This window comes from Chaetomium strumarium (genome assembly GCF_033439665.1).
Source record: "Chaetomium strumarium strain CBS 333.67 chromosome Unknown B0T15scaffold_2, whole genome shotgun sequence".
Classification (NCBI taxonomy): Eukaryota; Fungi; Ascomycota; class Sordariomycetes; order Sordariales; family Chaetomiaceae; genus Chaetomium; species Chaetomium strumarium.
This window is the reverse complement of record NW_026944430.1, coordinates 2,373,154-2,396,820: the sequence shown is the minus strand read 5'-3', so window position 1 is coordinate 2,396,820 and position 23,667 is coordinate 2,373,154. Positions and strand designations below refer to the sequence as shown.

Sequence of the window (23,667 nt, the reverse complement as noted above, 5' to 3'; positions counted from 1 at the left end):
GCCAGAGTCATAAACGTGGAAACACACTTTGCGGGCTTGGAGAGGAAGCGCAGGAGATCAATTGCGGTCATTGACCAGGGGGGAAAGCAGAGGAAGCGAGACCCAGATTCATTGCACGAAGGACACTGCGCGGGGCGGAGAGTGGTTCAGATGGCTCTTTGCATGGCCGAGGCGGGGTGCCTTGAGAGCGCACGAGATCCTCGTGAGACAGTGTTGGCCCGGAAGCTTTTCTGTCAAGCAAGATACTTCCACTGAAGATCAGAAGAAGATGGCGTTGTGGCACGAGACCGAGCAAAAGTCAACAGAAGTGGCGAAAGAGACATGGAATTTCGGCAACCGATATAAATTCTCGAGACAGGATTCCGGAGGTTTGGTGGGCTGAGAAATTTGGGTGCATCGCCAACCCGTCACGGACGGGACCACTTATTTTGCCCCACAGTGTCCCTGGAGTTCGAAGTGCATGTAGTTGTACCGATACTGCAAGTTCCTTCTGCTAAGGTCACGCAGGTATATCCAAAAACTGCAGTGAGTGGAAGACGCGATGAATTGAATTTGTACTTCCGGTGTCACCTTAAGAGGCAGTGCGAAAAACCAGGGAAACGCCGCTCCAATCGCATAACTGGCGTTTGCGCTTCACAGAGGAATACACGACGGATACATACAGGTAGCATTACGGAGTAAGAACGGGACCCACAGTTGGGCAGCTCAGCCTCTTACCAACAGACAGCATCAATTCCAGGTTGGGTTTCGATTCTTAGTTGGACAAGCGCCAGGTCCTCCCGCACCGGAATCTGCCGTGCCTTGGCTAACGCCGTGTGATACAGTGCCTTGCAGGAGAATCCGTGAACCCTGGAAAGTAAAACCACTCTGGAGCATATGCGAATCGATCACTTGTGTGGAGATCCGACAAACGTCCGGGCGTCCTCCTGGCCGAGGGAATACACCCGCCTGGCCGGTGCAGGGAGACATTAAGAGCTTGAGGTACGTGTAGAGCGAGGGAGCGAGGGGAGCCGGAGATGATGAGCGCACAAGGGACCGCCGCTTGCGAATTGCTGGTGGTCGACATGTGGTTACACAAGCCAGTCGTCATATCTATTCTCTATCTCATATAGAGGCTGTAGTCTTGTGTGGATGGTTGCATTCAACGCAGCATTAGGGTTATATCGCGCGGCTGGTGATTGCTTGCATTATCATCTGAGCAGCCTAGGACATTATACGAGATGCCATACGGATAAAGACCAATATGGTACCCTACGGTCAAGTAGGCTCGTTATCCGTATTTAGTGACCACCGATCGGGCCCTCGGGCTCGACGTCAGCCTGCTTGTTGCCTGTACAGCTGCATTGCAGTCTCTCCCCAACGCGGTGAAGCCATTAGCAGACTTGCGTCAACTCGTGCGCAGTCTTCCTCTGCGCGAAGTGGAATGTTCCTGGGGCTCTCACAGCCTTTCTCCTCGTGCAGTCCAACGTAGAGTATGGAATGCGCTGTGCGGGGACTGCGATATAAGTAGCCGTGGCTTGTCGTTCAGACACAGCCAGAATCAGACGGCGACGCCTCGTGTTTGGTGGTATCGCGAGGCATTCGATGTTGCCCTTGACCCCTACGCTGCGGCCTGGACTGCGGCCACGACATCAGCCGTGATGCTGCTGAATATAGGAGCAAGGGAGCACTCCTTGTATTTGTGCACCAGCAACGCGGAATCTCGCCGTTCTTGCTTTTCAGTTGGTGCCTCGGTAGGCGTGGAAATATCCTGACCATTTACCGTAGTCCCTTGGGGGTAGCATGGCCTCCTGCCGGTCTCGATCAATACCAGGAATTGTGGGTCGATGGGGACCCGGCCCAAGAACCGGACGTTGAAGTCGTTGGCCATCACCTCCCCACCACCGCTGGAGAAGACATTCGTGCATTCGCTGCAATTTGGGCACACGAATCCGCTCATGTTCTCAACGACACCGAGCACACGAATGCCCGTTTGCGTGCAGAAATTAAGCTCTTTCCTGACATCGGCCGTAGCTACGGCCTGTGGAGTTGTAACGACCACGGCGCCAGCCCGTTGCTGTTCGGTGGTGTTGAGCAGAAGCGTCTCTGCCAAGGATATGTGCTCGTCGCTTGTACCCGGCGGGGTATCAATCAAAAGATAGTCGAGCTCGTCCCAGAACACGTCCGATAGGAACTGCCGGACCATGGCCGTCTTCTTCGGCCCTCGCCATACCACAGCATCGCCCCGTCGCGGCAGCAGGAACCCGAGGCTCATCACTCGGAGCGAGCCAATACCCGCGGAGGCATCCGCCTCGTGAACAGTGATGGGCAGCCATCCGCCGGGCGCTTGTCTGACCTTCGCATCTTCGATCCCGAACATGCGCGGGATGGAGGGGCCGGTGAGATCGACATCGAGGACGCCGACAGAGTGGCCGGCTAGAGAGACCGATAGTGCTAGCTGGGTGGTCACAGACGATTTTCCGACGCCGCCTTTCCCTGACAGCACCTGTGTTGGTTGTTGGTCAGCCGGCAGTGACGGAGGGTGGAGGCGGGGCGATGGCAGCGCTGCTCACCAGGACGATGTGCTTGATTTTGGAGAGCGACATGGCGATGGGCGAGGGGACAGCGAGGAGGAATGGATGAAAGGCCTCTGAAGATCACGGTCTCTGTGCTTCAAGTGGCTGAGAGTAAACCATGCTAGCGTTTTCCATCTCCATCGTCAAATGCCATTTTGTGTTGCGCCGCCGGAAGCAAATTGGCCCCTCCATCGGCCTGGATCGGCCTTCCAGCTAGGTTGCTTTATCAGCAAGGCGTGGGGACTGCAGAAGCAGGTGAGCCAGCACCCCGCGGGTCACCGCAGCCCAGCACGACCCCCCTGCACAACGATTCGTGGCTGGAAAGCCAAGACCTGGAGAGAGAAGTTCAAGTGCCGTGGATTGAAAGAATTTGCAGAACGTTCCTCTTGCTTGTTGTTGACGACTTCTTCGCCAAACAAGTTCCGATCGCGATAACAAGTGCCAAGCGCAGAGATACCCGTTGATGAGCCGAGATCAGTGATCCACTCTGGTGTGAATTCAGTTCGCTCCTCTCTTATCAGAAGCAGAATCAACACCGTAGGCTAAATAAAATAATCCAGCAACCTTTCGGCCGTCACCCTCTTCCTCATTTCTGGAATCTCAGCACGGAGGAAAGTGCAGTACTTAAGGTACGTATGAGCTAAGGGATGCTTGGCACGACTTCCAAGCTCAGGGGCTCTCCGTATGCAGGGGCCACGGCATTGGCGACTCTCCAAATCGTTCGCCGCATTGATCCTTTGCAACTTTAAGCGAACGTCATCTGCGCCCTCTGCCTTACCAACGGAGGTTGTTATTTTTGTGCAACCTACACACTAAGACGACTACGAGTATAGCAACCCCCTTTGCGGATTCACCCCCGCTGTCTCCCGCTCGCCGAACGATGCTCAGCTTTGCGCGGAAGCTCCGGTCCACAATATGATCATCGTCGCGAAACATTATGGACGATCCGTGGGGTTCACCATGGGCCTCAACAGATTCAGACGGGGACAAGAAGCCCGCATCGCCCGCCGGGCTCGACATTGCTCCTCCGCCGCGCGCCTTCCTTTCCGCGTCGAGCTCGCCGCGAATACCGGCCGTTCCGGAACAATCGCCATGGGGAGGTGACGATACCGGATTCGGAGAATGGGCGACAGCGTCCGAGATGTCTCCGGCACATACCGTATGGGGCGGGGGCGGGGGGTGGGGATCCTCAAGTCCCAATCTCTCGAGCACTCCTCGAGAGGAAGCCTTGGGGAAAGCCAGCCCGATCGCGTGGCCCGAGAATGTCGCGACTCCGAGACCGGTCAACGGCGCCTCGCTTCGGCAGCCCTCTCCGGACCCGTGGGCGAGCGGGTTCTCATCGCGAAGAGGTTCCAATGATGGGAGATCCACCCCTCGCCTCATTGTCGACGCGCCCTCTCCAATAGCATTGCCCACCGTCTCGTTGGCGATGGATGCTTCAGAAACACATAAAAGCATGGCAGACGAGCTAAATCCGAATGAAACGAGGGAGGAGACGGTCGTCAGGGGCTCTGAGGCGGTTGCAGACGATACGGCACACACAGGTGTATCGACGGCGTCCGGCGACCATGTGCGGTCCACTGTTGAGTGCACAGCCCAAAATCATGATTACCAGTCATCAACGCAGTCGAACGACAACACAGACCACGAAGACGAGCGACAGGACTCACCAATCACTTCTATTGACGAAGAACCCGGGACACGGCGACCAGTATCGAGAAAGACATCTGGGAAAGTCCAAGAACTGGTTGTCAAATTTGATGGCCTGGCTAGGGCAATGAGTGAAGAGCGTCTTTCCATCCCGGAACGCCGTAGCAGAAGTCAGCTGAGCGAGGGAGCGGATGATTCAGACGCCGCCGCTGACTTCGGGGACTTCGAGGATGCAGACGGAAACGAGACATCGTTGGTCCCTGACCTGGAAGTGACTGAGACGATCGGGGATACACCGGGTATGGTCAACAGATCCATGGAGATGCAGCTCCCAGCACCAGACGTTCCAATAAGAGCGGCATCACCCATTGTCAAGTTTGGTCCCTTGGACTTCCGTGCTGATCTAGACTTGGCCGAAAAGCTGTTTCCGTCCATGTCAGTACCGTCAACCCGCGATACCAGGGTTGACTACGAGCTACCGGACCGTGTCATCAGCGACAGCTTTACCACAATATCAGAACGCAAAACCTGGTATCGCATCTCTCGGTTGGGGTCATCCCGAAGGCACAACTCCGGAGACGACGAGAGCTACAGGCGGGTAGCTTGGCCGACTTCGACAGTTCATGATGAAACGATCAAGATTGTGCGCCGGTGGATGGAGGAAGATTCTATTGCAGGACGCGTTGCTCTCGGTGGCGGAATCGCCAAGATACAGAAGAACATGTTTGGTTGGGACTCTTCCGCAGAACCGGTTGCCCTGGAAGCAGTGTTCGGGCGGAGAAAGTCGCACTCGCGAGCTTCATCCCTCCAATCTTTTCAGACCCCTGGCCCTCTTCGTCCGCCAGTGCCCGTTGCGACGGCTGAGCAGCTACCACAAGGCCCAACACATCGCCCGTCAGGGAGTGACGGGCCAGTTGTCGCTTCATTCGGGTGGAGCAGCGGTTCGCCCGAGTCCACGAAGCCACCACGCCCCACGAGTATGCCACCAAACACATTTGCTCCCTCACTGAACCCGCCGGTGTCACGGCCCAAGCCCTTTTCGCTACCAGGTCCTACTCCGCTTTCCAAGCAATCGGTCGATGGTGCGGTTGTGGACCGTCCCCTCGCCCCACCACCAGGGAGCAACGAAACCGGCGCTGCCGAGGACGACAGCGGCGGCGATGACGACGACGACGACGACGACGACGACGAATGGGGCGAGATGGTATCGTCGCCTGTTGTCCCTCGATTCTCCGCGAATGGTTCAACAATCCAACGCCTCGCTACTCCAGCTGTTCCAATCGCATCTGACGAACAGAACAACGTTGCTGTCGATGATAAACCATCAAGCGGACCTATTCCAGACAATGGCTGGGCGGCTGCTGATTTGTCGGTATTTGAGTCCGTTCCCAAGACCACGGCTCCACATGTCGAGCCGAGCATCGTCGTCCCCGACCCCGTGGAGCTTTCGGCTCCCACATCTTCCAACCCCTCATCAAATGAAAGCAGTAACACTCAGGAGCAACACGATGAGATGGCACAACGGATCATCTCGAACCTGCCGGATTTGTCCTACATGCTCCGATAACCGTTCTCGGCAGGATTCACGAGAGCATGTGCAATTGCCTTCATGGATGCACAAGCTATGGTTTATTTATTAGTACTTGTACCCGTGTGATGTAAACCTGTGTCGGTTCAAAGCATGGGCATCGGCGTCTTAAGTCCCAACACATCATGTTTGCTTGCTCTGTATACACCCGTACATACTAGTACATTTATATGACAGCACGCTACTGCACGCATGACTAGCCATCTTGCAAAAGAGCAAGCCTCGCGCCCTATCGCGCCCATCCTCCTCTTCTGCGGCCGGTGCGCTTGCGCATCAACTCTCCCGAACTCTGGTACCGGCACAACCTGACAGACTCGGAGTCGCGAGAAGCGCGAACCTGACGTCAGGCTCAACCACGTCTACCCTGCAATGGTGCTCTCCCTACAACGGGCGCCCCCCAATGCCGGGTCAGCGAGCCGGGATGTGGGAGGCTCCATCTCCCCGCACTTTCGGGGCACAACTCGGCGGGCCAAGCAGCTAGACCTGCCCCTGGCAACCCTGCCAAATCCGGGGCCGTGGCGCATCACAGACCGCCCGATTGCTTATGCCGAACGGAGGCTGGGCAGTTCTTTCCTTACTCAGGCCCTCCACACCTTGGTAACACTCAGGTCGGGGCTCGGATGTCACAGGTGATCGCCGGAACGCACATGTGATGGAGACCGAAGCGGTGGTGTCCGCTGGTTGATATAAAATAGGTTGCAGTGGCCTGTAGCCCTTCCTATCCCGACCTTTGCGAGTGGTCTCATCTGTCCCAACATGGCGATCGTCAGCTTCGTCCTCTCGCCGTGGGCACCGACCGCCCTGCTGGTAGCCGCGGTCGTCTACTATGTGTATCCGTACTTGGTGACATATCGACACCTCCGACGGATCCCCGCGCCGTTCCCGGCCCAGTTCACCAACTGGTGGCTGCTGCTGGTCTGCCGCGGCGGCCACAGATACGACACTGTCGACCAAGTGCACAAGCGGCTAGGTCCGGTCGTGCGAATCCAGCCCAACCACGTCAGCATATGCGATGACCAGGCCATCCAGACCATCTACGGCCACGGCAACGGCTTCTTGAAGTCGTAGGTAGAGAACCATCATCAATCGGTGTACCGGTGCCTGTGCACAGCCCCAAGCTGAACATTTTTGCTGCGCAGGTCCTTCTACGACGCCTTTGTCAGCATACAGCGAGGCCTCTTCAATACTCGAGACCGGGCCGAGCACACGCGCAAGCGCAAGATCGTGTCGCACACCTTCTCGGTCAAGTCGGTCGCCCAGTTCGAGCCGTACATCCACAGCAACCTCGAGCTCTTTGTGCGGCAGCTGGACAGTCTGATCTACCGGTCGACCAACGACGGCGACGGCGATGGCGATGGCGCGGCGCACCTGGACTGCCTGCACTGGTTCAACTACCTGGCCTTCGACGTCATCGGCGACCTCGCGTTCGGCGCGCCGTTCGGCATGCTCTCGGCCGGCGCCGACATGGCCGAGGTGCGCGCGTCGCCGGAGAGCGCGCCCATCTACGCGCCGGCCATCGAGATCCTCAACCGCCGCGGCGAGGTGTCGGCCACGCTCGGCACGCTCCCCGAGCTCAAGCCGTTCGCCAAGTACCTCCCGGACCCCTTCTTCACCAAGGGCCTGCACGCGGTCGAGAAGCTGGCGGGCATCGCCATCGCGCGGGTCAAGGCGCGGCTCGAGAACCCGCCGCCGACGCACCGCAAGGACCTGCTCCAGCGGCTGATGGAAGGCCGCGACGACAAGGGTCAGCCGCTGGGCCGGCAGGAGCTCACGGCCGAGGCGCTGACGCAGCTCATCGCGGGAAGCGACACGACGTCCAACTCGTCGTGCGCGCTGCTCTTCCACGCGGTGCGCACCGAGGGGGTCATGGCCAAGCTCCAGGCCGAGCTGGACGCCGCCATCCCCGCCGACGTGGACGTGCCGACCTTCGAGATGGTGCGCGACCTGCCGTACCTGTCGGCGGTGGTCAACGAGACGCTCCGCGTGCACTCGACGTCGGGCATCGGCCTGCCGCGGCAGGTCCCTAACGACGGCGACGGCGGCGGCGTCTGGATCAGGGGTTACTACTTCCCGCCGGGCACGGTGCTCAGCGTGCCGACCTACTCGATCCACCACTCGCGGGAGATCTGGGGCCCGGACGCGGACGAGTTCCGGCCGGAGCGGTGGCTGGCCGGCAGCCTGACACCGCGACAAAAGAACGCCTTCATCCCGTTCAGCTACGGCCCGCGCGCTTGTGTGGGGCGGAACGTGGCCGAGATGGAGATGAAGCTCATTGCGGCCACGTGGGCGCGGCGCTACGAGGTGGCGCTGCGGCAGGATTATATGGAGACAAGGGAGGGGTTTCTGAGGAAGCCGTTGGGGTTGGAGATTGCGTTGCGCAGGAGGAAGGGGGGGAGGGGGTGATGGTTGTGTCGGGTAGCTAGGTACGCAGGCTTTATTGTGTGTGTGTCTATTCAGCAATCCTAGGGCAAATTCTACAACTCTCCGCTTTACTTTACTCCTCCTTTCCCCCCCAAGCTCATCTGCACCCGACACCCTCACGGCGCTTTATCCTCAGAATCCACCCCCCTAAACTCAAACCACCTCCCCCACTCCTCATCCGCCAACAACCCTGCAACCAGCTCCTTCTCAAACCCCACGAGGAACTCGTTGCCCTCGTCCTCCCCCGCGGGCGCCCCGGTCGTGCGCGCCGGGTACACGACGGTCAGGCCAGGTGTGACCGTGTCGAAGGGAAAGCGGAAGCCGTACGGCTTGGCAAAGCCAAAGTCGGCGTCGCACGGCCGCGCGTCCCGCCAGTCGGTCGTGAAGCTGCTCAGGGGCGGGAACGAGTCGATGCGCAGGAAGAGGTCGGTCTTGTTCCGGACCGGCGCGATGGCGTGGAGTGTGGCGGCCATGGTTTCTTGCGTGGCGGTGTTGGTGAGTTGGCGGATGTACCTGGGGAGAAGAAGGTTATTTTTCTTTTTTCTTGTTTTTTTTCTATGGTAATGTACAAGTAACTTACCAAGCCAGCTTAGCCAGCGGCGCCTCCGAGATGACCTCCTCCGCCGTCAGCTGCGGCAACGACGGAGTCTGTGGGCCCAGCGCCACCATCACCACGTTCCCCTGGATGCGAGGCGGCACGGGCGGGTCGCGGAAGCGCTTCCGCATGTCCACCGCCTCGCCCCAGAGCAGCGGCTGCTTCGGATCATACTTGAACAGCCTCGCGCGGTGCTTGGTGGTCGTGCGCCAGATCAGGGCCATGCACGCATCGTACGTCGAGATCCAGTAGCTCCCGTCTGCGGGGCTGGCCAGCGCCTTCAGCGCCGCGGCCTTGCTCTTGCGCATGTGGAACAGCAGCCACTGGTTGGGTCTGTGGTCGGGATGGCGCAGCGGCGCGGGCGGGCCGTCGACGCGCTGGTCCTCGGGCGGGTCCGGCACCGTCACCCGCGACAGGTCCAGGCACGCCGGGTCCCAGGCCGGCAGGTCCGGGCTCTCGGGCGACTTCCAGAGGGCCGCGCAGTTCTCGGCCAGCTGGTGCAGCTCTCCCGCCCAGCCCATCACGTCGTTCGCGTAGTGGTGGTGGTGCATCACAAACACCATCCCGCCGCGGATGAAGGTCGCCTTGAAGGCGGCCACCTTGGGCCGGCTCGACGGATGCGCCTCGGGCTTCTCGCCGTACGTCATGGGCGCCACCGACCACGTGTCGATGCTGCCCAGTGCCTGCGACGTGAAATGGCGCTTCTCGAGGTCGTCGAACGACGGGTACTTCCCCTCGTCCTCGGGCCCGTCGAGCCACTGCACATGGAACTCGACGGTGCTGTCCCGCTTCTTGTGGAAGCACAGCCCTCCTCCGCCGTCCGGGTGCGGCTCGATGAAGCCGCACAGCTGCCGGCACTGGCTCAGCGTGATCTCGAGCCCGCGCTTGAGCACGGGGATCGTCCTGGGCTTCTCCGCGTCGGTCAGCTTGAAGAAGAGACCGAAGCCGTTGTACACCATGGCCACGCAATAGTCCAGCGTCGAGAGCTTGAAGTATTCATCCTCGGGGTCCTGCTCCCACCCGGCGGGGTGCAGGTGGAAGACTTCGCTGCGCATCTCCTGGGATTCCAGAATTGACTTTTTTTTGCGGAAGGCAATCGGCAGAGTATCGCAAAGACTAAAGCTCCCAGGTTTGTAATTTGTACTCTAGCCAACCTAAACAAGGTGAAATATCCAAGAGAGACTTCGACTCTGACGCAGGCAAGTTGCCGAAAAGAAGTGAGGGCCGAGGAGGGGACGCCTGGGGCTTATGGTCTGAGCCTCGTTGACACGTTGAGGTAACATCGTTTTGCGTGGTGGTTGGAGACAGCACCTCTTAGAGGCCGGGTCATGCGGGAACATTGGTTGATATCCCACCATGTTTTAGGTAGGGTCACAACTGCTTTGAGACAATCATGGCGTCCCCATCTTATTTCACCTACACTACACCTCCCTGCACGGTAAGCTTACCTGCTCGGCCCAAGCGATGGTATTTCCTCATAGTATTACCGAACGTGTTAAAGGATTGGGCGCCAACCCTGGAGTGTTGTAGCATGCATCGTCTGCGAGTTGGCAGACTGGCTTGGCACGCAAAGCGGACAGCAAGGCCGAGGGCTCTGAGCCCTCGTTCGTTTGGTGACATAAGATATCATATACCCCTTGGGCCTCGCCTTCGAGATCTGGATATACCTTTGAGAATTTGTCGTGCAGGATCGTATACGGCCCGGGACCCTGAGGATGTGCAGGCTGTGATCGGCATTCTGAACAACGCAGAGAGGTTGTCTCTAGAGAGCCTAGGGAAGCAACCAGGGTAGCACCGAGTTGGAGAGATATATGCAAGCCCACCGTTGGAGTCTTGACACAGTACCGTGGATCGATTCATCATACTGAGCGGATGACATTGTCATCCAATATGCCGTGGAACGCACCTCCGTAAATTGGAAAAGCAGATAGACCGCATGCTAGCCTGAGCCGACTTCCGTCACTTCCGCTGATAATCCGACCAAGGAAGGATGATGGTTGGTTGAAACCTGTACCCGTATCTACCTGTTATCAACCTGCTATTCTATTGACGCTAACTAAAGTCCTTCTCTGAATCAATACCAACAACCCCCCAACAACCAGTCACCCAACACGGCGCTAATAATAATAAGAAGAAGAAGAAGAAGAAGAAGCCGTACCTGACCTAACGGCATGAGCCCATCCTATCCCCTATTATTGCCTTTGTCCTGACTCCGCAACCAAGTACCCCACCAGCCAATCCCGTCCTTCCAGAATATGCTGTAGATACAGCGTCGAATAGGAGCGAAACATCATCTTCGAATCCCCGACCCAGCGCAGCACCTCGTCGAAAAGCCTGCCCAACATGCCCTCCCCAAACATGTCTACCATCACGCGATAGCTACTGGCCCAGTGCGAGGTTGACCAGGGCGACGCCGCGGTCGCCCAGAAGCACAGCCTAGCCCCGCTCCAGTCCGTCACCAGCGGCGCATACAGAATATGCGGCATCCTCCCGCGCACTTTGTCCATCAAACTACCCATCGCCGTGGCCGACCACTCGGCCAGTGGCCGGAGCAGCGTGGTCTCGTGGTACAGACCGGCGCGGTCGGCGCCCGTGATGAGCACGTGGCGCGACCCGAAGTCGGTTAGGTTCAGCATGCTCTGCAGCAGCGTGCGTACAGGGCCGCTGGCCACGAGGCGCTCGGTCCAGGCCATGTTGTCCGGATCGCCGACTTGTAGCACCTGTGGTCCGTGGTCGGGGCAGTTGGTGATGATTTCAAAGGCGTTTGTGCGGCCTGCCGTCAACCCCGTGGCAGCCGACGACGACAACACCGACCCGTCGGACAGTAGCTCACGGTATTGGGTGTATGCCCCGGGCGTGTCGAGCTTCTGACACCTTCCCACCTGGCATGTGGCGCTCAGACCAAGCGTGCCGTGCTGTGGCGAGAGTTGGCTGCCGAGGGCCGTGCGACGGGATGCCAGGTATCGGATCAACATGGGCATGTGCGGGTGTCTGAAGAATTCCAGCCGACTTTTCATATCCTAGGCGATGCCGGACCGGGCCGAGAGGAACTCGACGAGTTTACTGTGGTCGAGGCGATTCTGTAACTTCTGTTGATCCCCGACTGCGGTGTCGAATCTGTCGATGATATCTAACTCGACGGATACCAGAGTGAACCAATGAAGCCGTTGCGCATGGCGGTGTATAGCGTGGGCGACTGCGAAAGCGAAGCATAGGACGACGAGTCCGCCGCAGTGCAGCAACCTGTCGGGCTGTATTTCGACGTGGACGATAATGGGCCTGGCGCTAGGGGCGGGGGCCAAGGGGGGGTATTGAGCCCGCTGTTGTAATGCAACCTGGGCGGAATTCTCATAGGCCAGGTACTCGTCATGCACCATCTGGCGCAGAAGCGACACGATGGCATCGTCGCCAAAGGCACGTGCACCGGCGCCAGGGGGATGGTACACATATCTCTCGTGCAGGGCCGCGAGTTGGGCTCCTGGGTGTTTCAGGAACGACAACAAGAAGTTTATGACGTTTTGCAGCTTCGCAGAGCTGCAGCCGGGAATCATCACGCCGGTAGCCTGTGTTCTGACTTCAACGGGGTCAAGATGCTGCATGAGATGTCGCGCGGCCTCAAGAAAGGGAAGCGCATAATCCAGAGCCGCTGCGTCGGAGTTCCTAGCGTTGCCGGGGTCTCCCTGCGGCGGGGAGGCATGACCGGACATGACTATTGCGTTATTTGCGTATGGTGGTCGTAAGGGATATGAATTCCAAATCGCTGGATATGGATGGTCGTCCTCAGCAGTCAGCAGGTGTGTTGGTCTTCGTGGATTGTAATCGATTATGTATCATTCACCATGACCAGCAGAGTCTGCCGGGGACCCTACCTGTTTGAGAAAGAGAGGATGGCAGCTAGGTACCGTGATGTTGAGGAAGCTCCCACCCTGTTTGCGCTGCAGGGCTTGAAGGAAGGTGCCCACTGACACAGCAAAGCACCTTCCATCCAGGCTCTCGTCGATTTCTGCATCACTTTGGCCAACATGCCCATTGGAAAGTAGTACTACTAGTAGCTTGAGGTGCATACAGGCGTTGCGAAACTACGCCTCCAACCTCTTGAACATACAAAACGGAGGGAATCTGAAATCCTGAATACCAATTCATGACGGTAAACCCGCCGACGGAGGTAAAGTGTCTCTGCTCGTTCCGTTCCTTCCCTTTCTCTTCCGTCACCTCGTGGGCCCACCATCGCGCTCACACGTGTTGGTCGTTGCCGTCCCGATGCGATATGCTAATCGAGACCTCCCCCGGCGGGCGTGGCTTGTGTTCCTCCACTTCCCTGGCGACCGCCTTTCCCAGACCGCGTACCTCGGCCAACGCCCGCTTTTCCTCGTCCTGAATGGCGTGCGCGGCGTCCTGCACGGTGCGGTGCGCGATGTCATGTCCGTCCCGCGCCGTCTTTTCGACGTGCGACTTCACCTTCTCCAGCGTGTCTTCCAGGCTGCGCAGTTGGGTCACCACATCAACCGCCTTGGACTCGACGCCCTCGGACACGGAGCCCATGTGGTTCTTCAGCTTGTGCACCGCCTCGTCCAGTCCCCGCAGCTTGCCTGCCACGCCACCCGCCTTAGTCTCCACGCCGGCGGCCACCGAACTCGCCTGCGTCCCCAGCAGGCCGCGCAGTTTGCCCGCGATGGCCTCGGCCTTGGACGTATCCACGCCATCGAACCGCATGCTGGTCTTGGAGTTGTAGCTGTCCGGCGTGTTCATCTCGATCTCGCGCTTCGTGTCGTCATACATCTCCCGGACGGCGTTGACTACCTCGTACACGTCCAGGGTGCAGCCCTCGAGAGAGAAGTCGCGCTCCCGGTGCTCGATGAACTCGCGGACCTTCTTCCACTCGCTGGCGTAGTACTTGAGCCGCGCGGGGTAACCTGAGCCCTTGAGGTAGGTGAGGAAGCCGGCGATGATGGTGTTGATGGCGCCGAACGCCGTGATGGCCTTGTTGTTGGCGTTGGCCGCCCCGAGGGCCGTCAGGGCCGCGGCAACGATGATCTGCAGGAAGTAGCACGCGTTGATGACGGCCGAGAAGACCTTGTAGCTGTCTTTCGCCTTCTGCTCCGAGTGCACTACGCGCTCGTAGAGACCAACGTTCTGCGCAGGCCGGAAGGGCGATTCGGTGAAACCCAGGTGGGGAGGCGTCGCGATGCCTAGCATCAAGCGGAAGAGCGTCAGGGCGTCATCGCCCGCAACGCGAGGGCTTGTCATGTTGAAGTGGCTCGGTGGTAATGTTGACGACCCCGTCGCCGAGTACGCGCCCGTCGCCCGTTCTTCGTCCGCGCGGGCGCTTGGTTGGCGTGGCTGATAGCCCACCAGGCGCAGGAGAGACTGGACAAGGGATGCCATCTTGCGTCGTCAGGTGACTCGGGTCCTCGCAGTCACGCCTCAGGGATGCTGGAACTGCGTCTGTGACTCCCAGGACATGCAAGAAGGTTCCTGAGTTCCTGAGCGGACATGAGCGGGAGCTTTGCCGTGCGCTTCCAACATTATCAGCGCGACGGCAAAATTCTCAGAGATTCTCATCGCATCTGAGATTTCAACTTTCTCCCCTCGTCCATCATCCTCACGCCCCCGCGCAAGCGGCAGAACGCCAAACCAATGGAGGCGTGAGAGAGGGTGCCATTACTGCCGCGGTTCGCGATTCAATGTGCGGGGGGCGAAGATCATTGGGCCCCGGGATCTCATCGTCGGCGACATCGGGAGCAGAGGCGCATCTCGCCCGGTGATCAATTTCCCGACGAGGATGCGCAGCTCAGCCTGTCCTCGCTTAACTTGCGGGAGTTGGCATAGCTCAATTTCGCGCATGGGTCATTCCGTGCTCTCTGGCCGCTGAAGCCTTTCAGTGCAACGCACCAAGTACCACCTACTACTTTGAGGCGGGTCGTTGTTTTTCGTTGGGCATGGAATTGATGAGAAGAGACGGAGGATGGATGTTGACGGACTGAACAGCTGGTGAGGAATGTACTGTATTTGCACCGTAATCTGCACAATGTTGCACGATGTATGGCGATATACAAGTATGATACCACTGGGCAAGTACGGTAACTTCAGTCGCTTTGGGTGGTGCTGTCACTCACTGCAGTCTCCCAGGCTTGTAGGGATCTGCATTTGAAGCTTTCATCTGATTCTGAATACTCCCTTAGGTAGTAGCTATGGGTATATCTTTCCTTGTCGATGTGTCACTCTGCTTCCGAGTCGTTAGCCGGTGTTAAGGTAGGTTGGAAGGATCACCGAGCTGCTTCTAGGGTTCGCTTCCACAAAATGCCTTGTTGATCGGTCGATCCGCCCATGCCAAGTTGCCAACCCGCGTCTCCTTGTAGGAGTACCCCTGCATCCCACTGCTTATTTTGACCTCTCCACCACAGCTCTCACACCCTTCATCACAAGCCACTCGGACAACAGAACGTGCAGCCATTGACCGACACCACGTTCTAACAACAGCGGACTTTCACTCTGCTTCCTCCACATCCACGTCTCATTGACAACCACGATGCTCCCGTCACTCTGCTCCTCCACCGCAGCCACAATCAAGCCCCTGACGACCGGGCCTCGATAATTGGTCGGGGGATCCAGCGCCATTTCCAGACGCTCACCACAATCGCCATGCATCGCTGCAGTCCCGCGATATATGACGCGCCAAAACCCGTTCACTCGGTCGCCGTGGCGGAACTCCAGGTTCCGGATGAACTGCGCACGGAATGTCTCCCTCGCCGCACTATCACCGGCTGATGCCCACAGGATAAACGCCTGCGGTGTCCAGCTGAAGGCGGTCATGCTTGCGCGGATGTACGTCGTCAAGATGCCCGACACTTCTGTCTTCGGCTCGCCGTACAGCAGGCAGCGCGGTCGTACGGGCATCGAGACGACACGCTCGCAGGCGAGGACCCATTCCGAGTCATCCGAGTCAACTTCTGGGGGCAAGGACTTCGGTCTGGATATCTCAGCTGGGAGGGCTCTGGTGGCTTTCCTCCGGTTCCGGATGCCAGTTGCCGTCTTGAACTGTTTTGAGACTGCGCGATCGAGGTAGAGCAGGTAGGTGGCCGGGATGACCAGTGGCAAGACGACCAACCCAATTGCCCATTTCGAGGTAAGAGAAGAGAGGCGGGTGTTGGGTACCATACTGGGAGAATATTGTAGTTATGCGACGGAAGGGCAGAAATGTAGTGAGGACATGGTCTTGAATTTATCGATGAGCTATGAAGCTATTCACAGAACGATGGGTGGGGCACAGACCAGTTGGGACCGGGAAATCGCGGAAAATACGAGAACCGGCGGCGATCACGGTGGACTCATACTGTGTAAGCCGGCGGAATGTCTGAGTGCGAAGAATGCCGAAGACTGTAACGTTTGGGCTCATCCAGTACATTCAGGCTTGGCGGAATCAATAAGCCTGCTCATCTGTTTCTTTTCATCAGTCGAGCTGATACCTCTAGATTCAATACCCAGTTCTCTTCCCACCTGGTTGCCTTGGTTGTACAATGCCTGGTATGGCAATCATCCCTGAGCAGCGACCTAGGCGAGCGCGATTTGAGCCGTGGTATTGTACGATCCTTGTTCGCAGCGAGCGTTTTGACTCGTTCCACGACGCGTCGTTGTTCTGGAAATTGTTGCCTTGAAACTTAGGGGTTAGTATTCTATAAGTGGAAGAGGTTATTAGTCCGTATGTATGGCTACCCGATAGAAAGCGGGCAAGAGGCGTGAGACGTTGGCACTTGCAAATTCCTCGGGAGTCACCAGACGCAAAGCCTCCGGGAGACTAGGGATCGCAACTGTTGACGAGCCAGCCGCGGCCTAGCAGGCTATAGGCCACATAGGCTATTCCCAATTTCCTGACGGTCTCGATCAGGCCATCTGTCTCTCTCGCGACAGGTTTCAAAGGCCGAATATTCTGCCTGGACGGCATCAATCCTAGCCATCAGCAATAGGAACTCACGGTCCCAAACACACATGGGAAACCTCACTAAAGACTCCATCCCGCACATTGTGCTTCCTGATGAAGTCGTCAAGGAGCTTCTCGCTCAAGCCAGCGCCGTAGACGACCCACAACGATGTCAGCCACATAGTCACCTCCTGTTGGGAACCGGAGGCCTGGGATTCACTTACTTCGGTATCCCAGAAGGTCCAGACCCGCTCAATCGCCATCAATAGCAGAGGCTCGGCCTCCTAGAGGTCAAGGTTATGTCTGAAGCCGAAGCTCATGCCTTTTGCCCCAAAACCGGGGCTGGGGGTTTGCATGTCCCTGAAGGGGAGTGTCTCTGCCATTCATGGTTCCTCAGTGGCAAACGGGAGGAACAGCAGTAGGGCCACGGAAGCAGCCCACGTGAGTGGTACCTAACTCCCGGCCCGTTAGGTGACTGTGGAGGACGAAGCTCACGGCAAAACATGGGTCCCGATCGGGGATCTACGGAAACGGGACGGCCAATCCCCAAGCCGGATGATACACGTGCGACGTGGGAAATTGAATACCAACAACTGCCAGACTGAAGGTAACCGGGGGCCCCGGAGGCCGCTTTTGTGGCCGTGTAAGGTAGGTAAACTCACTTGGTGGTCCACGGTATTGCAATAGTCCTGCTTTCCCTACAACTCAGAGCCTTATTTCCGTCTTCGGTCAATGCTTCAGTCTTAGCTTCCGCTCCGATACAACCATCAACCTAGCTTGAAAAGCTTGTTGCATGACTAGAGGCTTAGTTCAACGTCTCAGTTGAAGTTGAAGCCAGCGGCCAGCACAGGTGGGCTCTTGAAGTGTAACGACGGCGGTGCATGTGCCCGTTCCGGCAGGTTTTAATAGTCGGATCAGGATTCGGTAGTCGGGTCGGGGCGGGCCGGAAAACACGATTGGCGCGGTGACATGGATTTATGAGGCAGGTCGTATCACTATTCCGCGTCAAAAATGGCTAAAGGTACTGGCAGTGTTAGTTAGACGTGGGGTAAACCCACATGGCGGTCTGTTCGAGTGTTCGAGGCCACAAGCCCAGGGTCGAGCGGGGTGTTGCCAAGCACGTGTTGATGTGAGGAAGTCTATGTCTCCGCGCCAGATGCTCCCCCTGACTCGAGATAGACGTGGAGACCACCTCCGACAGGGCCACTTCCTACCTACATGCTACTAGGTATATAGACATCTTGCAGCACAATCCCTCGAGTCTCATCGCCGTGATCAGGACGTCGCAAACCCCTGGTCCAATCCTCACCTGTCCTTTGCTCTGACATAGCTGCCTCGTTCACCACTAAACCTCAAAGTATGGCTTTGCTCCATCTTTCCCTCTTGGGTCTGCTTGGCGGTGCGGCTGCCCAGACGCAGTACACCAGCACCGCTGTCTCGGCCGTGGCTAAGGCAGCCGCTACGGCACTGACGCTGTCCCCAACGAGCAACGTTGCAGGGAACAAGTTTGAGCGGTTTGTCCAGATCTTCCTGGAGAACGTCGACTACAGCAAGGCTATTGCGGACCGTGAGTACACACTGCAGCGCCGTTGACACCGGGCATGGTGACCCATATTGACCCTGCCCAGCGAACCTCGGCTTCCTGGCAACCCAAGGCATTAGTTTGACAAACTACTTCGCAATCACCCATCCTTCCCAAGCAAGTCCAGCCAAAACATGAGGATCAAGAGCATAGTCCTAATGTTCCCACGTTAGCCGAACTATGTCGCTGCAGTTGGTGCGAACACCTTCGGCGTTACTGATGATGGCTTCCGCAGTATTGGCTCCACCACGGAGACAATCGTAGATTTGTTGGAACCCAAGGGCGTGAGTTGGGGTCTCTATCAGGAGGACATGCCTTACTCTGGCTTTGAGGGAAACTGGGTCAACCAGCGGACCGGGAAGAACGACTATGTCCGGAAGCACAAGTGAGAATGCTTGCCACTTTGCTCAATGAGTTCCGAACCCAGTCCACTAATCTCGGCCAAGTCCGCTGATGAGTTTCGACTCGGTCACCTCCAACACGAATCGGCTCGCGAGGTGCAAGAACTTCACCATGTTCGATAGGGACCTCGCGGCAAACACCCTCCCACAGTGGATGTTCATCACTCCGAACATGAGTAAGTTGCCGTTGTAGCAGCCACTACCAAGGGTTCGTTCCGACTAGCTAACCCACTTGGCACAGCAAACGACGGCCACGATTCGTCCGTCACAGTAGCAGGCCGGTGGGCGCGGAACTGGCTCACGCCCTTGCTGTCGAATCCCAAGTTCAACATCGACCGCACCCTGGTCATCCTCACCTTCGACGAGGGCAGTACAGTCGGCACCAACCAGATCTACGCCGTCCTGCTGGGCAGCGCCATCCCAAGCGCCAAGGTCGGCACGACCAATAGCACGCGGTACGACCACTACAGCTTGACCAAGACGGTCGAGCTGAACTGGAACCTGGGCAGCCTGGGCCAGCATGATGTGGGCGCTAGCGCCTTCTTCTGACGTGGTACATGATCAGCGGTAGTCAGGAAGTCGAGGTCCGACGTTGGCTGGATGGGAGCTCGGCTGCTCCGGGAGGAGCCTAAGGAGGTTGCTGCTGTGACGGGATCTTGCACAGATCGGTGGAATTCCCGAAACCTAGGCAGTCATTGGCGTGGGTTTTGAACGATGTTGATGACCAAGCTCCTTCCTTCTGCTTGTCCGGGACTCCGGGTTCTCCAATGCCGGAAACGGAGAGCAAACGTCACGGTCGCTGAATAAGGGGGCCCGTGTATTGTACTAGTCATCGATGACAAGTCAAGGCTTGGGCAATGCACATGCCCTTGACAAGATCCGTTACAACGATCAATCGACGACGATTGCACGATTTTGTTCATGAGTTGCGGGGGCACGAAGGGGGGGGGGCGGGTTGACGAAAGTGGAATTTCGGATCTTCGGCAACTTTTCAGCCCGTGCTTCCCCGCCGGCCGCACACAGCGCTCGCGGCTTCAAACAGCAAAAAATGAGAAAAAAGATGTCCCCTCGACCGGAATCGAGCCGGTGACCTTTCGGTATCAATAAACGTCATTTACAGCCGAACGTGATAGCCAACTACACCACAAGGGGATTGATGCTCGCTGCATCTCGGCACAGCCTATGAGGAGCAGCAAGCGAGCACAGATGATGCCTCCCTCTCAACTTGTCTCAAGTGAGTCAAGTCAGGACAGCAGGACTCCTCCCGGCATCTGGTAAACGCAGGATTTTGAGGTGATAGACGTAGGCCTCCACCCATTTGAGTAGACACGTTCATGGCGATCCTCAATGCTCTACAACTCCATCCGCTCCCCCCAACTAACATCCCATGAATGTTTCGTACAGTCGGCTTCAAATCTCGAGTCCCTAGTCCCCGGAGATTAGTGGGCCCCTGTGACGAACGCAACAAACATGAAGAAAAGTCATTACGAGGTAGAGATTACGAAAACGGCATCTATACTACTACACTCTTAAGCAAGCGTGAGCCACACGAAGCCGCATTTTCGATTCCCATCACTTTCTTGATGAACAAGGCAATTCGCAGTTTTGGTTGGCCCCGCTCAGTTTTGGTGGTAACCTCAAATCAAGGTTGAGTCAACCTTGGTGCCCCTCGACGTCAGCACATCACCACACAGCTGAACACCTGAAATTATCGACTTCAATTGTTTGTACTAGTGTACTATTGAAAACTGCTAAGTGCGTTATTGGAGCCTTCACGGCACCGCGCAGCCATCTCCCAGCAAGCTCCAGGCTTCTGATAATCTGATTCATGATCCATCCCCCGCTACAACAGATTCAAATCACCCACAGGACCACCACAACACAATGCCTGCCTCTCTGGATATCCAACTGGTCAACCGATCAACAGCAAATGTCTATGCCTTCATCACGGGGCTGGCCATTCAGCACAATATGACCCGTGTCTTTCTCAAATCAGATGGCAAGGGGCTTTACTTCCCCGAATCGCCTCCTCCGGGCCGGATCCTGCAACCGCTCACTGAGGACTGCGCGATCCCACTGACGCCTCGCACCACGGTCGCCGTCACTATCCCGCAAATGGCCGGCGGGCGCATCTGGTTCAGCGCCGGGAACAAACTCACCTTCCTCCGAAATCCAGGGGGACCGGGCGGGGGCGCGGCCCTGGTCGAGCCGTCTGTGCTCAACCCGAGCGATCCCAACGCCGACGTCGACTTCGCCTTTTGCGAGTTCACCCTCAACAACGACCAGATCTTTGCCAACATCACCTACGTCGACTTTGTTCCCCGCATGCCCATTGCCCTGACACTGCACACACGGGGAGGTGGCGTGCAGCAGGTCCGGGGCATGCCGGCGAACGGCCTGGGCTTGGTGTGCGCCTCCCTGCGAGCGCAGGCTGCCCAGGACGGACGCCCGTGGGATAAGCTTGTCGTGCAGCGCCCGGGGCATGAGAAGCCGCTACGTGCACTGAGTCCGACGCATGGCAATGCTGTTGGGGCGAGCTTCGCGGGCTACTTCGAGCCGCTCGTCGAGGCGGCATGGAGGAAGTATCGCCAGCAACATGCACATCACAATCAACCTCAGAAGCCGGAGAGGCGGCATCATAGATTTCGGCTCCCCCTTCTCGACCGCGGCCCGGAACCAGAGACACAAGCCCACCAGCAGAGAGCGGTATTGCGCATCAACACCCAAGCTGCACCGGGCATTCTAGAAGGGAGCGTACCGAGCGGCTCCAACGACTTGGTCATCGGAGGGGAGCCCTTCGGTCGACCCACGACGTCGGACATACTGGGCTGCAACAGCGGGCCCTTCACGACGGGGCCCTCCCCGAAACGCAACGCAATAATCCCGCGACTTGCGGCGGCTTTTCAGAGGGGCTGTATTGTCGATGTGGCCGAACATCCCTCACACCCGGAGACGTTTTACAGGTGCGATCCGATGAACCACTATGCCAGGATTGTCCATATGCATAATATCGACGGCAAGGGATACGCCTTTGCGTATGATGATGTGCAGCCCGACGGGGGCGAGGATCAGAGCGGGAAAGTCAATGCGGGCGACCCCAAGGTGTTGGTTGTTGCTGTCGGGTAAACCGGTGAACAGAGGATCATGCGGATGATGGAAAATTTTAAGGAGTTCTGGCAGTTAGCCACGGATACATGTGTTGGAACTTAGGAGGTATCCTGGACGAGCGCTGCTTGTTGAAGATCGAAGTTGATGATAGCATCCCAAAACAGAAATACGCCTTCTCCGCAGTAAGGCCCTCGATCGATGGGCCAATGTTGTTTTTCCAAGAGAGTTGCGATACACTCAAGCAACATTATGCTGCTTGCCAAGCTGTCAGCATCCCCGGATGTCCCAATCAGAGCCACAACCGAGCAAAGTTGCGGCCCAGTTACAGACCGAACATAGCTGCAGTGGGAGATCCTGATTTTGGTGATACCAATTATAACCAGTCTATTTTGGTTCCATTCCTGAACATCCGTTCTTCAGATATGCCATGAATATGGGATCTCGTGGTCATCAACGCCTTCAACATCGGGCTTCAGAATGATACGGCTTTAGCATGCAGTGTCTGACCGGACCAACAATACCTGCCAAGTGTCAGACCCTACATACCGCATACGCTTGTGACTTGGCGCTCCATGCCTGATGGACGAGCTGGCATATCTGATTTGCTGGCTCAATATGGAGATCGAGGATTAGTAGTGCCGAGTCTGTGAGCTATCTGGTCCCTTGCATGATCAGATGCCCAAGGTCCAATCGAGTCCCCATTCACCGAGTAGGACGGAGGAACAGCTTCCCCGAGATGCTCAGCGCCTCACTTGGCCAAAAGCTGCGGCTGAGCATGGTGCGGTTGGGGCTGCCGTGGTTGCATTGCGGACGAAAGGGTTGCACCTATGCTTGATGGCGGCACAAACCACTCCCAGAGTGTAAGCCTTCAGCTGAACGGCTGGTTCAAGAATTGCTTACTCTCGCCTCAGGCTGGCCTTGCAGGCGTGCAGCCTGCGCTGCACGATGGCATGCCAGGCACGTTGTGCCCACATTCTTCCCGAGAACCCCACAATCACACAGAATCCAGGAGCCCAAGTGAGGTTCTACGACAGTAGAAGCCTCCGATCAGGGGTTCCCGCACCCATACCGGCCTTGGGTTGCACAGGCTGTCCTAAATGCGGACGCATGATGAAGAACATGGCTTACAGCAACTACACTGCGGACCTTGCGATTTGGATGCTCACAGTCCATGAGCCTAGGTTGAGATGCCGCAGGTAAGATGGAACAGGAAACTGCAGAGATCGTCCGGGCTGACTGTTGATCTCCTAATTCTTCGGCGAGGTCACGTCCGCGGTCAGGACGTGCAGTCAGGTCTACCCAGGAATGAAGAGATATTTAAAGGAGTCCAATGCCCTCGGGTTGGAAAGGAGCATCACAGCACACAAACACCATCGAATCCAACAGCAGAAAGTCATCTTAAACACTCCTCCCGTGGAAAGCATCAGCAGTCAGTCCTCCACAGCTCGTCTCGATCCCTACTTCTGTCTGCTCCAACTGACCCACTAACACGCTTCAGAGCACCCCCCATCCAAATCCAAATCAACAAAAGATGAAGGCCACCCTCTTCCTCGTCGCCCTGACTCCCCTCGTCTCCGCCTGGAAGCTCGAGCTTTGGAGCAAGGACGGACGCAAGGCCACCATGCACGGCACGGCGGACAGCGGCTGCAAGAACATCGACTTCACCCCCGTGCTCAACGTCAACCGCGCCAAGTTCAGCCCCAAGACCGACTGGCACACCGACCCGGGCACCTTCGAGCTCTACGTCAACAAGAACTGCGACGGCCTGAGCTACCGCAACGACGGCGGCGACTACAAGATGACGGCCCGCAAGATCCGCAGCTACAAGGTCTACTAGAGTAAGGTGCTC

At 57.5% G+C, this 23,667-nt stretch overlaps 13 protein-coding genes and 1 non-coding gene across 14 annotated transcripts; 5 read left to right on the top strand and 9 right to left on the bottom strand.

The window, feature by feature from the left end:
• Positions 1 to 1,345: 1,345 nt before the first annotated feature.
• On the bottom strand, positions 1,346 to 2,925 carry B0T15DRAFT_107988 (P-loop containing nucleoside triphosphate hydrolase protein). The gene is made up of 2 exons (XM_062861456.1): positions 2,553 to 2,925; positions 1,346 to 2,485 (listed from the first exon to the last, which is right to left on the bottom strand). The coding sequence occupies exons 1-2, from the start codon at positions 2,583 to 2,585 to the stop codon at positions 1,601 to 1,603; spliced, it is 918 nt and encodes a 305-aa protein (XP_062724222.1). The 5' UTR covers positions 2,586 to 2,925; the 3' UTR covers positions 1,346 to 1,600.
• A 567-nt stretch (positions 2,926 to 3,492) lies between these two features.
• B0T15DRAFT_491027 (uncharacterized protein) lies at positions 3,493 to 5,772 on the top strand (the record flags this gene model as incomplete). The annotated part of the gene is made up of 1 exon (XM_062866741.1): positions 3,493 to 5,772. One exon carries the CDS (start codon positions 3,493 to 3,495, stop codon positions 5,770 to 5,772), a length of 2,280 nt encoding a protein of 759 aa, XP_062724221.1.
• A 661-nt stretch (positions 5,773 to 6,433) lies between these two features.
• On the top strand, positions 6,434 to 8,263 carry B0T15DRAFT_107996 (cytochrome P450). Its single transcript, XM_062861457.1, has 2 exons — positions 6,434 to 6,857; positions 6,933 to 8,263. Exons 1-2 carry the CDS (start codon positions 6,550 to 6,552, stop codon positions 8,194 to 8,196), a joined length of 1,572 nt encoding a protein of 523 aa, XP_062724220.1. The 5' UTR covers positions 6,434 to 6,549; the 3' UTR covers positions 8,197 to 8,263.
• On the bottom strand, positions 8,264 to 10,044 carry B0T15DRAFT_107983 (uncharacterized protein). Its single transcript, XM_062861455.1, has 2 exons — positions 8,795 to 10,044; positions 8,264 to 8,727 (listed from the first exon to the last, which is right to left on the bottom strand). Exons 1-2 carry the CDS (start codon positions 9,862 to 9,864, stop codon positions 8,331 to 8,333), a joined length of 1,467 nt encoding a protein of 488 aa, XP_062724219.1. The 5' UTR covers positions 9,865 to 10,044; the 3' UTR covers positions 8,264 to 8,330.
• A 617-nt stretch (positions 10,045 to 10,661) lies between these two features.
• B0T15DRAFT_107891 (uncharacterized protein) lies at positions 10,662 to 12,002 on the bottom strand. Its single transcript, XM_062861452.1, has one exon. It carries the CDS (start codon positions 11,824 to 11,826, stop codon positions 11,002 to 11,004), a length of 825 nt encoding a protein of 274 aa, XP_062724218.1. The 5' UTR covers positions 11,827 to 12,002; the 3' UTR covers positions 10,662 to 11,001.
• On the bottom strand, positions 11,830 to 12,594 carry B0T15DRAFT_550502 (uncharacterized protein; the record flags this gene model as incomplete). The annotated part of the gene is made up of 1 exon (XM_062870252.1): positions 11,830 to 12,594. Exon 1 carries the CDS (start codon positions 12,514 to 12,516, stop codon positions 11,830 to 11,832), a length of 687 nt encoding a protein of 228 aa, XP_062724217.1. The 5' UTR covers positions 12,517 to 12,594.
• B0T15DRAFT_107893 (uncharacterized protein) lies at positions 12,595 to 12,958 on the bottom strand. The gene has a single exon (XM_062861453.1). The coding sequence runs from the start codon at positions 12,871 to 12,873 to the stop codon at positions 12,640 to 12,642; it is 234 nt and encodes a 77-aa protein (XP_062724216.1). The 5' UTR covers positions 12,874 to 12,958; the 3' UTR covers positions 12,595 to 12,639.
• An 84-nt stretch (positions 12,959 to 13,042) lies between these two features.
• B0T15DRAFT_392805 (uncharacterized protein) lies at positions 13,043 to 14,194 on the bottom strand (the record flags this gene model as incomplete). The annotated part of the gene is made up of 2 exons (XM_062864660.1): positions 13,043 to 13,906; positions 13,940 to 14,194. 2 exons carry the CDS (start codon positions 14,192 to 14,194, stop codon positions 13,043 to 13,045), a joined length of 1,119 nt encoding a protein of 372 aa, XP_062724215.1.
• A 996-nt stretch (positions 14,195 to 15,190) lies between these two features.
• Positions 15,191 to 15,967, bottom strand: B0T15DRAFT_491021 (uncharacterized protein; the record flags this gene model as incomplete). Its single annotated transcript, XM_062866740.1, has 1 exon — positions 15,191 to 15,967. One exon carries the CDS (start codon positions 15,965 to 15,967, stop codon positions 15,191 to 15,193), a length of 777 nt encoding a protein of 258 aa, XP_062724214.1.
• Positions 15,968 to 16,604: 637 nt separating this feature from the next.
• B0T15DRAFT_508901 (uncharacterized protein) lies at positions 16,605 to 16,990 on the bottom strand (the record flags this gene model as incomplete). Its single annotated transcript, XM_062867755.1, has 3 exons — positions 16,605 to 16,740; positions 16,782 to 16,918; positions 16,952 to 16,990. The coding sequence occupies 3 exons, from the start codon at positions 16,988 to 16,990 to the stop codon at positions 16,605 to 16,607; spliced, it is 312 nt and encodes a 103-aa protein (XP_062724213.1).
• A 775-nt stretch (positions 16,991 to 17,765) lies between these two features.
• Positions 17,766 to 19,317, top strand: B0T15DRAFT_107897 (phosphoesterase family-domain-containing protein). Its single transcript, XM_062861454.1, has 5 exons — positions 17,766 to 18,294; positions 18,356 to 18,426; positions 18,483 to 18,694; positions 18,756 to 18,886; positions 18,952 to 19,317. Exons 1-5 carry the CDS (start codon positions 18,087 to 18,089, stop codon positions 19,257 to 19,259), a joined length of 930 nt encoding a protein of 309 aa, XP_062724212.1. The 5' UTR covers positions 17,766 to 18,086; the 3' UTR covers positions 19,260 to 19,317.
• A 456-nt stretch (positions 19,318 to 19,773) lies between these two features.
• On the bottom strand, positions 19,774 to 19,862 carry B0T15DRAFT_t50. The gene has a single exon. It is a non-coding gene; the product is annotated as a tRNA-Tyr (tRNA).
• A 434-nt stretch (positions 19,863 to 20,296) lies between these two features.
• On the top strand, positions 20,297 to 22,165 carry B0T15DRAFT_107876 (glycoside hydrolase family 64 protein). The gene is made up of 2 exons (XM_062861451.1): positions 20,297 to 20,465; positions 20,563 to 22,165. Exon 2 carries the CDS (start codon positions 20,595 to 20,597, stop codon positions 21,834 to 21,836), a length of 1,242 nt encoding a protein of 413 aa, XP_062724211.1. The 5' UTR covers positions 20,297 to 20,465; positions 20,563 to 20,594; the 3' UTR covers positions 21,837 to 22,165.
• Positions 22,166 to 23,349: 1,184 nt separating this feature from the next.
• On the top strand, positions 23,350 to 23,655 carry B0T15DRAFT_491018 (uncharacterized protein; the record flags this gene model as incomplete). Its single annotated transcript, XM_062866739.1, has 1 exon — positions 23,350 to 23,655. The coding sequence occupies one exon, from the start codon at positions 23,350 to 23,352 to the stop codon at positions 23,653 to 23,655; it is 306 nt and encodes a 101-aa protein (XP_062724210.1).
• Between the last annotated feature and the right edge of the window lie 12 nt (positions 23,656 to 23,667).